The following is a 14,347-nucleotide window of genomic DNA, read 5'->3' on the forward strand; positions in this document are numbered from 1 at the left end:
ACCAATGACTCTGCTATTACGCTCTCGACTTATATTTTTGTTTTGGAATTTTCCTTTTTAGCTTCCGTCTTCACTTGTCAGCATCTCCCAAAGGCCTCAATTGTGGTCCACTCTTCAAAAGATTTATTAACTTAAGAATTGAGAATAATTTTATTTCGAAAATGATTTAAAAGTTTCCCGAAGTGACGCCTTAGATGTTTATGGGCTTCATTACCATTTACCATACCCTTTTAAGGTTAATTTGATTTTGCATCCTTCTGTAGCGCCGCATTTCTTTCGCATCAAATTTTCTTTGCGCCACTACCGCGTTCGTCCATATGTCGCCCCAGAAGAGAAGTAACCATCCAGTGGAGAACAAAGAACCGTTTTCTGATACCCAGACTTGTCCACAGTATTTATTTCGTATAATAAAAAAACTTCCTTCGCTTGCGCAATCGTATCCCCATCCCCATGGTATATCCTCCAAGGCTCGTATTCCTATTCTTCAACAGGAATCTCCTACTTGCAGAATAGTTTACCCTTCTCCAGTTTCATATGAATGTCGCCTTCCTTTTGGCTTGAGTTCATTGTCATCGTTTTACGTTTGTTCATTTTGAGGTTTTGTGTTGTCATACCCTTTTTAGTACAAGCTATTATTCATACATATAGATCTGGTTTGCAAATTATGTTCGTGGGAAACAGGAACGAATCAAAATAGTAGCATTTAGCGTGCGAACTGTTTCTGGAAAAATAACCTTGTCTTCAAAAACTGTATCCGGGGATCGCGCGTCAAATTCGTAGCTGAGGAACTGTTCCGGTTAGAGAAATTAACTTCAACCAGTTGTTTTACAACGAGATCGTGTGTGTAGTTTAACTCATCTAGTGGACAGCAAAATTATGGCTCACTACAATGTTTTCCAATTCGTATGGTGTTAATTATTATATCCTTCCTAATTTTTTGTGCCATATTTTATTAATGTATATAACATTTCTTTTCAACGGTTTTTTATTTTATATATTTACTATATTTTTATTATTTCTAATACAGTTCATTATATTTTTTTTGATAATTTCATTTTCTAGTCTTTTCCTGTTTTATATTTATGAGCAAGAGTAGATTACAAGGGACCAGAATCACTTGACTTCAGCGGTGCGATTAGGTAAATCAGGGCAAAATAAATATAAGAATGGAAAGTAAAGAAAACAGTGCATTAAACGGCTATTCGTAGTGTTTAGATCTCATGTGACGGTATATTGCACCCTTTCCTCCCCGATCGCTTTTTTCCTCGTCCTCATCTCCCGAGAGGCCGACAACCTTCCTAATGTTGTCCCTCTCGAGGATGTGCGCGCTGGGCACGTGTGCGGATATTGCGTGGTGTTAGTGAATATGACTGGTCGCATTTCGAGTTCCTTATTCTTCTTCCCGTTCATACATACGGGGGCACATTCACTATTTTCCTCTGAGGCCGAAACAGTTCCCGCTCTCCGACAGCGTTGCCAGTTTAGCCATTTTTTTTAAGTCAGCTTAGATGGTTCGGACCTTTTTTTTATTTGCAGCCGACGTTCGACCCCTCTCTCCCTTCATGAAGTGATAAGGCTCGGGACTACATCTCCCAGCGACGACAAAAAACGCCAGCGGTATTTCGGAATTGACAATTGACGTTCGAATTGCGATCGCTTCTATCAACTAGACATGACCAAAGTGCGCGTTTCTCTGTATTGTTAGTTTGGTCACTTTCATTTCGTGGTTTTAAGACCAACGCCCGTTTGCTTACGTTACACCCTTCGATTCGCCGCAAGATCGAAATGTTCCGTTTTAAAGCGGGAGTCAAATCTTTATCTTGCAATTATCTCTAGAAGAAGTTGAAAATTTGGTTTAATATATAATCTTTAGTTGAGAGATACGAGAAACATTATGTACAAGTTAACGGTTAGGCCCCACGAAATACCTCGGTGAGTGCTAATTGCTCGTGCGTTTCATTGGGGGTGCTTGAACCATACAAAACGTACGAATCTGCGAGAAAATTAGTCTGCTTCTGATTTTTATGCTTCACGCGTATTTTTTTCTAAGAGTTGAAAGGCTCAGCCCTTTCCTGCTTACTAACGCATGGAATATAGTAAATCTTTAAAAATTTGGGGAGAGTTTGGCAAGCAATCTATTGTCGATCCCAATGATGAATCATGTGGCCGGCGCCTGTATGAAAATACACTAGGGCGCACATGTCCCAAGGATCGTCCGTGGTACCAGCGCCTATTAATTCCTCTTCTGCCTTTAAATGAATTTCAAATATGTATAAAGATTTCCTGAATAAAGCTAGGGAATCTTTAATTAGTGAATCATAAGATCAAAAGTAGAATCCAATTTCTACAAGATTTCCCTTTCTCCCATTCAGAAATCCTACAATATCTCACTTGTCGTACAGATTCAGATCCGTAATCACGTAATCGTACAAATTCAGATCTGTGAATATCTGGCGAGCAAAGTCAAGGTTTTTAAGTCACTGTTGGGTCAGCTTGAGAACAGAAAAATGAAGCATTAAACCACGTTGTAAGTCCTTAACGTACAACATTATTGGGAGGAGCTCGTATATGATTTTTTGTGAATGACATGTTAAATTGGTAATATATTCGCAAACAAACAAACTAGACAAAATTTTGTTTTCTTATCAAATCTTTATTTGTCAAAGATTCTCCATTGAGTTAGATAACGAAAAATCCTGCTTCACCAAAAAAGGTATTTTATTATTAGTAATCCAAACAAATCAATTAAATTTTCCAATTCACATTAACTTCCGAGAATTCGCTATCCCATTACCGTTTTCGTAAATTAGTCGATCAGCTATATAATTAATTCTTATAAATTTGCCTTTCACGTTATTGAAATTCCTCATAATCACCTTTATTCTCCTCCTTCTTGACGTTTTAATGACGTAAATACTTCTCATAATGCTCTTGAATCTTTGTTCATCATCATCTCACGTCATTTCCCCCGTTAACTGTGTTGCCGTAACGATCCTTTTGTTCATACTTCCCTAAGTGCGCTATTTGTGATAACTAAAATAAACTGCCAAGCACCACCCCTTTAAGTACAGATATAATTGTGTGAATTTGCATACTTTCCCAAGGAGTCTTCAAAATTATAGCGTTGCGAAGAGTAATCTCTACTCACTAACTTGTAGTTCATATCATCATCTGTGTGTGCATTATCCGAGGCCTGTTGTAACGTCTAACAAAAACTTTCCTCAAAACAAAAAACTAAAGAAATTATATTGTATTAATTCACTAATATTATTTCTTCTTTCTTTTTGATGCTTGAAATTTTTCACGGCATAATTGGATGTCATGGGAAGTATGCTTGTTTATAATTATACGTATGACAGAAGACTAAACGGTATAAAGCGAAGGAGTCGATGGAGAGCGTCATGGATGGTCGAAAGGACTTTCCAGACAAGGAGTGATAAAATTAGCTGGGGCCTAAGAGCATGTGTGGAACTGCATAATAAATTTAAAAGGGCATAAGTTTCCTTAACAACCTAAGACCAGGCTTTTTGAGTTTGCCTACCTCGAAATAGAACAGCGTGAAGTTTATATACGTATTTATTTTTCCATCGAATCCTAATTATTTCACGGTGCCCCGCTAAAATCATAACTGTCAAATTTACCTCCATATTGAGTAATTATTAGTCGTTGAAAAACTATGGATAACGGCATATTAAGGAATTTTGGAATATCTTTACTGGGTGATTATCTTTTAATAAAACACACTAAAGTAATATCAGTTTAGGTTGACTAGGTGAGACGTAAGTTATCAACCGCGATACGTTTGGAATCTCCTGTCTGAAATCTTCCTGGAATTTAATCACTAGGTGACAAAATCTTTCATACCTTGCCAAAACCCCTATATAACCCCTTACCTCAAATTTCCGCGACCACGCTGCCTTTATCCACGCATCCAAACGCCCAAAAAATTCAGTCGTTTTATCTCTCCCTGCCGCAGAACTCTCAGCACGCTTCAAATTAACCCTCACCCCGACCTTTTAACTCTAAACTGCCTCTCTTGCCCTTCCGTTAGCCTTTCCTTTCCCCCCAAGCGTATACATTTCATTTCGTCCCGCCCACCCAGACGCCCTCACGACGGTCTGAAGGAAAAATTGCCATAGGAGAAGTGCTCTCTAGAAGGACTTAATAAAGATACTCTTATATGGAATCAAGTTTTGTTTTGCCCTTGCCACTGGATCATTGGATTGGGGAATAATTGTAGTTGCGTATTTTATGAACTCAAGATAAACTTCAGAATTTAATATTTCTTTAATCTATCTATCTATCTATTCTATCTATCTATCTATCTATTTAATCTATCTTTTTAATTTTAAATTTTATCTGAAAATTGCATGAATTATCAAAACAGAAGAAATATCTTTGCATTAAATTTATGAATTAATCGACTAGTGGCAGCCAGCAAAAGTTTGCGTCATCAAAGGTTTTCTATCCAAAAATACTTCTTTTTCTTCTTCCTAAGTTGTCATGTTGTCTGGAAATCCCTTTATTTTTTAATCCTTTTATCTTTCAGAGGTCGTTCTGCTGACATATTTCATATATTTATCATCGTCAGCCATTCTCATTCGCTCTTTAGTACTTCTCTACGTGATCCCTCTCATTGTGGTGAACAATAAACCGTTGTGCATTGTATTAACTCAGATTCCATCATCTTCTTCTCGTTATCTTGCTTTACCCCTTCACATTCATCTGTTTTTCATTAAACAGTAAATTGACCTATCCCTTTTACTTTTATCATTCCCCTAAAGAGCATTTCCATTCTTTCTAAACTTATTTTTGCCGGCATCGTTGACATCTCACAGCATTCAAGCATATCTGGGAGTAACTTGAATAAAAAAATGAACATACTTCAAGTGAACTCAAGCATAATTTGGAACTCCTTTTCCGTGAGCATTGGTCACATATGCTAATTTTCATCAGTGCAAAGAAATGCTAAAATTAAGTACTCAAAAATTATTCATGCTAATTTTGTATTTGTAAAAATGTCTCATTTCTCTTCTTTTTAAAACACAAATATATACAAATTTTGATTTTGCAGCCTGATTGTGGTTTCATTGTATTACGTACGTATTGATTATCTCCGCTTTCAACGCTAATGACGTGCAATAAGCCATTTCCTTGTTTTGTGCCACTACTCCGAAAGTGTGAATTTCCCCACATCTTGAGAACTAACATGAGGTGCCTACCTTCTTCACCCATCCAGCCGAATTACTGGTTGATAAATAAGATTGTGGTTTAGGATCTGTTGCTAGACTCCAAACAGCAACCGTGCCGATTCCATACTGATTCAAGAGCTGTATAGGAATTTTGTCAGAGGTGCACGTGGAAATATTATCAGGTTCTTTCATGGAAAATACGTCAAATTTAAAGAAAGGAAAACGGTATGTTACGGAGGATTACATCCAGCTAGTTGAGTATGAATTTCTTGTTTTTCGTTTGTCTTACTCTTTAAGGAAATGGGATTCTTGGGGCGAGGGCTGACAATAGGTGGTCATCGTCACGCATCAACTTATGCATTCGTGTCGCCCACTCGACTCCATTCATCCGCACGCCTCCGGCGCTACAGACTCCTTCGGAGTGCGTACCCACACCATGAGAGAGCGAAGGCGAGGGGATCCCACGCACTGCCTCACACCCTCCTCCCCCGTTCCCATAAACACTCGAAACTTCGGCCAAGTAGTCTTCCCTCACGACTGAAGAGGACTCTGCGCGGAGAACGCATCCATTTGGAACTGGTTTTTATTTCCCCGTGGGATCGCGTATTTGCCAATTTTTCCCTTTCCCTAAGGATTAGTATCAGTGTTATATCTTATGCAGATTATTAAAATATAAATACACGCATACTTCATGAGCATTGCATAAATAGCTCATATTCCAAATATTTGTAAATAACTGTTCTTTATGGAAATTAATGATGTTTACGACGCTTATGCTCCTGTAAATTAAGAAATCCTGTTCATTTTATTGCTCTAGAGAAGCTATAAATACGCATGTAAAAATATAACGTTCCATTTTGAAGTTTTAAGCATGTATGTCATATTCCCTTACATTCTTTTACATTTTTTTTATTCATCGTAAACGAAATTTGAATTAGGTAATTGCTATGCGGCTTGCCAGAATTTGCATGTGGCTTAATAATCACGGTTTTATTTCATGGTGTGTATATGAAACTCTTTCACCTTATTTTTTAAGTTTCTGCTTTTGTTTCACAGACATTTCTCGATATCTTGGATTAGTTTATTTTATTAACCTCTCTGTTATTGCCCCCACACCATCCCTTCGACGTAACTACGCAACTACGCATCTTCTGGATGAGGGTTTTGGGGTGCGTAGATAGTTAAAGAGGAAGAATAGGCCCGAACTCGGAGAGACAAAGAAAGTAGTATTGAAGGAAAGATAGGTAAATAAACAGTGATACTTCTACCCATAGTGCTTAGGGTGAGCGAGATATACACTTTCTGCGCACCATGAGATGCTGAATATGCATAGCACTACTTTCTGTGCACCTCACCCCCAAAGAATGCCATTCCCTGTTTTTGGGACTCATTGTGCAGCCTCTGAAAATAATTTAGGGAAATATATTTGCTGGGAAATGTGTGTGAGTATAGTTAAATAATATCAGCAATAAATGTATTTTGTACGATAGTCTACCAAGTATTTTCATACGCATCACAAAAACAAACCTTAGTTATTTTTGGGGTCATTTTCATCTGTGTCAAATATATTTTTATCTTGGAAAAGTGTGAAACTGTCGATGTTTCTTCAGTGTAATTTGGCCCTTTGCCTTTACGAGTTGGGCCTTCTGTCCATTCTTCTCCCGAACGCCTTGCTCACAATTTTTACGAGGCAATAAACCTAATTGCAGCCACCATAGAATCTCTCACGACTTTTGAGACAAAACTGGCCATAAGCCCGTCCGTCCGCCCTTTTGCTCGCTCGCTTCTCCGTCCTGGCGCGTCGTTTCCCGCTCTCCCATCAAATCCTCTCCGACCCCTCCAGTCTTACTCTCGTTCCGTCGCTGATGATTCCGAAGGCGCCCGCTTATAGGCGTCACCGTTCGCGCGTCCGCAGCCCTTGTGCGCGAAAGATTTGTTTGAATCTTTGCCGCCGTCTTTTTACTCCGCTTTCATGTCAATTTAGGAGCAAAATTGATAGCGGGAGTGGAGGAAGCGTCGCGATATCGACAATTACACGAAACAGGATTTTTTTCACCTCATGAATTTTGGGGTCGGTAAGATTTGCTCATTCCTGCAATTATCATTTCTGTAACCGATGAATGCGAATTTATTCCCCATTTGCAAACATGCAGTTGCCACAAACATACCAACATCGAAGAGAGTTTGAGCAACATGAACGGCACCCCTCGCATTTTATGAAAGGAAAAAATTTGTCGACTTGTGACTTGTTAAAAATTACTTCAGTTTCTTTTGCTTTGCTGTGCCACGTGACTTTTATTAAAAATTGTTTAAATGTCGTCTGTTCAAATGATGATTGGTCGAGAAATTACCAAACCTATGAGCGCGCGTTAAGTTATAAGTAGAAAAATAAGTTGAAACCTTGTTTAATGTCATTTTAAACCAACTTTAAAAATAGAATAAAATTTATAACCAATCCATTTGTAGGTCTGTAAAAACTCTGTATTTGTTCGTTTTTCCAATTGTAATTAAAAAAATAGTACCGGTTCTATAAATAAATTATCTTTTTGTGTTTTTACGACATCCATTTGATCATGTATTACCGAATTCATCAATGGCTCATCTATCTCAGTGCGATGGAAGAAGTAAAAAAATGGAAAATATTAATTTGTGGATTCTCACAATCTTTGACAGAACGCAACCAGTTTCCTGTAATTTAAGCAGAGTAGCTCGTTTAAAAATTTTATAAAACTCCGTTTTCATTTTTATATGTCAATCTACGGTAATAATAGCCACTGGAAAATGAAAGAGATATTTTATAATATGAGTATTTTATAATGTGAGGGTTTTATAATGTGAGCATCCTTTAAGAGAAATTGTGAAGACTACCGCTAAATATAATTCAATAAAATTGCAAATACAGTTTCAACTAACCGATTTCCGACACTTTGAACCTAAAGATATCGGGCGGGATGCCGGTGAAATTGTCTTCTTATCAAATGGGCCGCAGGGGAGCGACAAGAAAACCTTGGAATGAAATACTGTGAAACCCTCGATCAGAGCCAGTTAATGTAGGCGTCGATTAAAAAAACATCAAAATTTTCTTTTCAGCGAACCATTTAATTCAAACATTAAACACTACAATCGTGTTCTATCATTCATGCAGTCTTTTGATAAAAATCGTAATCGATTTACTAAACGCCCTCCTGTCGCCGGTCATTTTTAATATTTTTATCCGTGCATGGAGATTTTAATTATAGCTCGACGGGAAGACATGAGTCCCAAAAACTGGCAACGGCGGAAATGCTGACGAAACTTGTCATTAATAATGAAACTAAACATGGTGGAAACGCTGTAGCTTCGTTAAACATTTCCCAAATGACCAGTCGTGAAAGATAAACTTAAACTTTTCAGGATCAATGTTGGAGTAAGACATCTCGAGCGCGGAAAGGGATTCCGAGGGGATGCTTGAGTTAGGGAGGGAAGTGGAGTAGGGGCGTTAGTTCTGGAGGAGGGAGGGGAAAGGAGCGCCGCGATAAATCTTCCTGTAAGTGTTTCGCCGTTGCGTTTGTCGCGCCCCCTTTTCTCCAAGGAGTTTCACGTCCGACTCCTCCCTACTTCCGGGGAACTGAAGGCGAGGAATCCAGATCCAGTCCGAGTCCTCCTCTCTTCTCACGGTCTTCTTCCGCCGCCTTTCATCCAGGGGGACATGGGAAAAGACCCACGCTCCGAATCTCAATTACTGAAAGGGTGTCGGATCACTTCGAAACTGCATTTACCTTTCCTCAAGAAGAATTGGAACTTCTGGGAATTTGTCTCCTCACGTGTTTCACTTGTCTCACCCGTTTCCTCAAGCGCCTCATGACATTGATCGTGATATCGAATATGGTCATCTATGTAACGTAAAAATGTGATGATAGATCTGAATGACAAAAGTTGCTCGAAGCAGAGGGTAGTTTATATTTAAAAATCTCATTAACTCATCGAATTATTCTCTTATCAGATTTTGGATCCTCTCAAATAGAGAGAGACACACACACAGGTACTCCTCACAGGTATGCCTAATTAGCAAAAGTAATTTTTCATTCTTTCTTGTAGTCTTTTCTCTTTTCCGTCATCTTCACTGATCGGGTAAATTTCTATCATTGTGTGAAACTCCAAGAGAAAATTGTTCGGCGGCTTGTATGACAACAACGAACTTTACTGAGGGAGAGATGCTACGTGTATTGTACCATAAAATAGTATGAGAACTTTATAATTCTTGAGGACCTAGCATGATTGCTCAATGTATTAATTTCTCTCTATTAATCGCCTGAGTTATACTCTGATCGAAAATTCCTCCTGTAATTCATTGCAGCACTCTCCCCATTCCTCCCTCATACCTTTCATCTTGACAATTCCACCCCTACCCAAATTAAATACTTCAAATATTATTCAAGGCGCTTTCACCCGGAATTTACTGCTTGTAATCCCTCTCCTAATAGAGAACTGAAGGTCACCTTCTATCAATCTTTCGTCCACCTGTCAAGTAGACTCTACCATGTTGTTGGTCGGCTTCCTTTCGTTTTCTGGCCGTATCAAGCATTAGGCTGTCATCACTCCAGTCTATACGCCCTGATTATTATATTATTAGTTCATTTTGTATAGAAAAAACATATTTGGCAATATATTATTCCCATTATATGCACACGAATTTGTCTGGTGGCTCGACTAGCGATCAGTTAACTTTTTGTATAAGCAGAATGTTAACTTAGAGTAGATTTCTTTGCTTTAAGTGGCTACAGAAGCAATTGAGTTCTTACGGGCTTTCTTTAGTTCATGTTTTCAGTATCAAATCTGAACAGCATTTGAGCATCCTGAAAGTCTAATTAGTCGACTACGAAGGCGTGAAAACCTGCATCTTCATTGTGCTCGTTTGTAGGTGTACGATAATCGACAGTGTTGACTAAAAATAGTCTATGTGCTAAATAAATGTATTATAGGAATCAACAATTATGTTTTCAGTAGCACAATATTTATTTTACCACGACACTTCGATGCATTAAACGTCCACATTAGGTGCCAACGACGTTTGTGCGTTAAAATCCGATTGGCAACTCATAAAAATTTTGGAAATGAATACTCTTCCGTTTATTCCTGACAAAAGTGAGTTTATAATCGGCATGTTCTGTAAAAGCTGGGACTGGGTATTGTAATATCTTTCGTTTTATACTGAAAAGGGTTAGCGAGAAATTTTTCATCTTTGAAAAATTTTGCTCCTAGGTTTTCGATGTAGTTCATTTTAATTTTTTCTGGCAGAAATTGTGTTCGGACCATAAAAGCCATTCTAGACGAATTGTATCTGTGAAAACCTTGGATATCAAACTATTGTTGAAGTCTTTTCATATGCATTTTTATTTGTTACTTCTTGACTTATCTCCTTTTTCTCTCATGCTACGCATATACCTGTTTTATCATAAATTATTGTTTTTACGCTGTTGCATACGTATTCTATTTCATCTATTTACTAACAGGTTTGCAAAGTTTTGTATTCATCTATAGTTGTTAGTAACTTGTGGCTTCATGTACCGTAGCAAAAGGACGGGAATTTACTGACTTAACTTCGTTTAATTCCTCCAATAGGTGTTTTCCTGGTGCCCTATTTTATTATTCTGGTGGTGTGCGGCATTCCTCTGCTGTATATGGAATTGGCTGTCGGCCAATATACCCGTCGTGGACCAATTGGTGCCTTGGGAAAGTTGTGTCCTCTCTTCAAAGGTAAGTGAAATGGCTACACCTACTTGCATTGGTTACGTTACAACACTCTATTATGTTATGAGGATGGAAATTATGAATAATTTTTATGATTTTAATTACCAGTGGTTGATTCACGCTGCATAATTCGTTATGTGATGAATGTAAGGACGTAGTGGTCCCAAGCATACTAGGGACTATAGACTCGTGATAGATTTTAATAATAGGATTTTATCTCTTCACTCCATGCGGTAAGTACGAGCTCGTAGTTGGAGCGTTTGAGCTTATATTAAATATGCTTTCTACGCGAAAAAATGCTGCTTTGCTATTAGTTTAAATTTATTATAGAATTACGTCGTCATATACGTTTGGGCTAATCTTAACGTAAGTCTACTGTCCTCTTCCACCATGCGGAATTCTAAAGCGCCGGCGAAGTTGACATTTACGGCAGGTTTCCAGTTGAAAACGTGTGTTCATAATGCAGAAGACTCTTTAACAATTTTGCTGCAAATCCGTATCTCCAAATGATGATTGAAGTTATAATGGTTCTCCATTTGCATTCGTCCGCTGGAAGAAGTTCGGACGGCGTCGAAGCATCGAGTTCCTATCTCATTTCAACGTCATAGCCGAAGACCATGAACAGATCATGTCAGAGTTTGCAAGACACAGCGGATAAAAGCCATCCGATTCCTACGTGAAAGTTTATACGACAATACGAAGGCCGAAGTCACCGGAAATTTACGTTGATAGTGCATGGATATCCATGAGCAGCGAGTCCTAAGAGTTTAGGGGTGAGTCATGGAGTCGTGGAGCGAGGTGCCTCTCAGTCCTAGGTATGATCTTATAGGCAGATGGCCTATATATCAGGGGGGGGGGGCATCAACTTGGAAAACCCGGAAAACTTCGGGAATTTTCCCTCTTCTGGAAAACTAAAGGAAATCTCCGGGTATTTGACGATAGGATGTTGTGGAAAAAACTGTACTTCACGCATTTTACGCTGCAAAGTTACCCGCCTGTCATTTGAAAATGCGTTCATGAGACGCTACTAATTCGTGCATAGGTATACCAGCTATTCCATCGATGTCTTTAGAATTTCAAAATCCATGTTCCTCTAACGGAAGATCCACCGTCAATAAATATCCATAACAAGGGAAATTCTGATCTGGATTGCCAGCTTACTCGATATTATTTACGTATTCACATATATTTCCGGTACATCTCTAGGTATCGTTACGCGCCCGATATGTCAATGGGACTACCTTTTTAATTCTGACCAATGCAGTGAATATTGCGCTATACCAATATTTTCCCAAAAATACACTTGTTTTGTGTTGTGGGACGCCTCAAAACGCTGATCAGTATTGGAACTGTCGAGCCTCGATGTTTGGGAGTTGGTGACGTAAAAATTTCGTTGTCCAAGGGCCACAGCTCCGATTTCTTCTTGAATAGGCCAACTACAGGGCCGTCACGGTTGCTCATGCGATGCATAACGATAACGTTTCTGATGCAGAACGATTACGTTTCTGCTCATAATTCCGCGCTACGGAACCCAGCAACGCGATACCTCTCGGTACACGAAAACCTGCAAAACTCGGGACCTTCCTTGATAGTTCGACGGCAGAAGCCCTGTGTTATGTCTGCAGACTGGTTGCTTAATTAATATTTTGGGTTCAGGGCCGTTAATATTGTCCTCAAATGTAATTTGTAGTTGTTATAGTTGGGAGACGACATGAGTCCCTCCATTCGCTAAGTGTATTTCATCTGACTGACGGTATATTAAACCTGAAGTGCAAGCCACACGGCGCCGAAATCGGAATGCCGCTGAAAAACCAGTAATTTTAGGGAACCTTTCCCGATCCCGCGTCGGAAAGTGAGCACGCTAACCTCCTCGAGGGGATTTGACGGCACAATGGCTAAGGACCTCTGTGATCTTATTCAGGAAGAAATTGAAATAGTCAAGCTGCGTTGATACCGGGCACGTGGAGACAAAACTTCATAATTATCGAAGTTCGACAGCTCCGATTTCTTCTTGAACAATCCGACTGTGGGGCTATCACGGTTCTTCACTCGATTCATAATGAAATCCATGTTTTCGCTTTGCGTGCGTAAAAAGGGATTGACGTTCAGAATACGTAAATTCTAATCGCAAATTTGAAATTTAAGTGTCTAGAGAATTGGGCGAGTGGAGGCAGTTCAAAGAATACGCATTCGGATGTTTTTTGTCAGATGTGCGATGTTTTGTTGTATTTCTTTGGGAAAATTGGTGTCTGATAGTCGAAGGGGGCCTGGGAAAATTTCAGTTCAAAGGTGGAAAAAGTTTGAGTGGGTACCTAATTTTAAAGATGATACAGGATGATGATGTTAGTGGATGAAATAAGAAAGAAATGTGAAGCCTTTTTGTCAAGGAAAATGAAAAATGAGTGGAATAGTAGCTTAACTGATCATTGCTATAATGAAGAAGAGACTCACACAAATCAGTATCATGATTTTTTCCTTCGCTATTTGATTTATTTGAACCAAAATAAAAAGGCACTTTCCCTATCATTGGAACTTAAAATTTGAATAACTACTCGCTTACTTTAAGTTCATATGGAAATTCATTTATATATTTATTTTATAAGAAACTATGGTGTTTACCTTTAATTTCATAATTACTATGTGAGTGAAGGAATTAGTTCAGCTTTCATGAAAAATGTATGAGAGGGTATGTGCTCATTAAAAGATTTTGGAATAGGATAAGAAAATCTTGCCTGACAAGAAACTTTTAGTGATATTTTATTCCTATCAATAGTCCTGGTCAAGTTCTATCATTCCTAAATTTTATCTTTCTCTTAATGTTATGATATTTGAAAATATAGGTGCAGGCATGGCAAGTGTTGTAATATCATTCCTGATGTCAACATACTACAATGTAATCATTGCCTGGGCTCTGTACTACTTCTTCACATCCTTCAAATCAGAACTTCCTTGGAAACATTGTGGCAACCGATGGAATACAGAAAACTGTTGGCATCCTACAGGGGCCAAGGTGTCATCCTCATCACAAGATGTTCACAAAGGTAGATTATGTGTTCCTTTTGTCATGGGACTTATGCTCAATTTCACACTTTATTGTAATCATATTACCTTATATTGATAAATTTTGTTTGACCTAATTTCCATGGATTGGCATCTCAGTCTTGTAAAACTGTATGCTATCATGGCCTTTAATTATCCCATAGAGCCAAGGATTGAGGTATGCAGAGTATAATTTTGAAAATGTTGAGTCACATTAGTATGGCAAATGTAATTGATTTTACGCATGTACTATGTGTTACACAACATATATATGGCAATTCGGGGATCGAGATGGTACGGTGGCTAATGCACAGGCTTCCAACCAAGAGGGTCTGGGTTCAAATCCTGGAGACAACAAATACTGCATGGGGGTAATGGCGAGTGTG

At 38.6% G+C, this 14,347-nt stretch overlaps 1 protein-coding gene across 1 annotated transcript in view; it reads left to right on the plus strand.

Moving 5' to 3' along the window:
• Positions 1-14,347, plus strand: part of ine (solute carrier family 6 member inebriated) — a 280,518-nt gene that overhangs the window by 249,869 nt on the left and 16,302 nt on the right. The window contains exons 3-4 of the mRNA XM_071590342.1: positions 10,794-10,928; positions 13,763-13,963. Of these exons, the coding sequence (XP_071446443.1) occupies positions 10,794-10,928; positions 13,763-13,963 (336 nt within the window). The remainder of the gene's footprint in view (positions 1-10,793; positions 10,929-13,762; positions 13,964-14,347) is intronic.

The sequence above is a fragment of the Hetaerina americana genome, unplaced genomic scaffold (assembly GCF_022747635.1).
Source record: "Hetaerina americana unplaced genomic scaffold, ioHetAmer1.1.p SCAF_4, whole genome shotgun sequence".
NCBI lineage: Eukaryota > Metazoa > Arthropoda > Insecta > Odonata > Calopterygidae > Hetaerina > Hetaerina americana.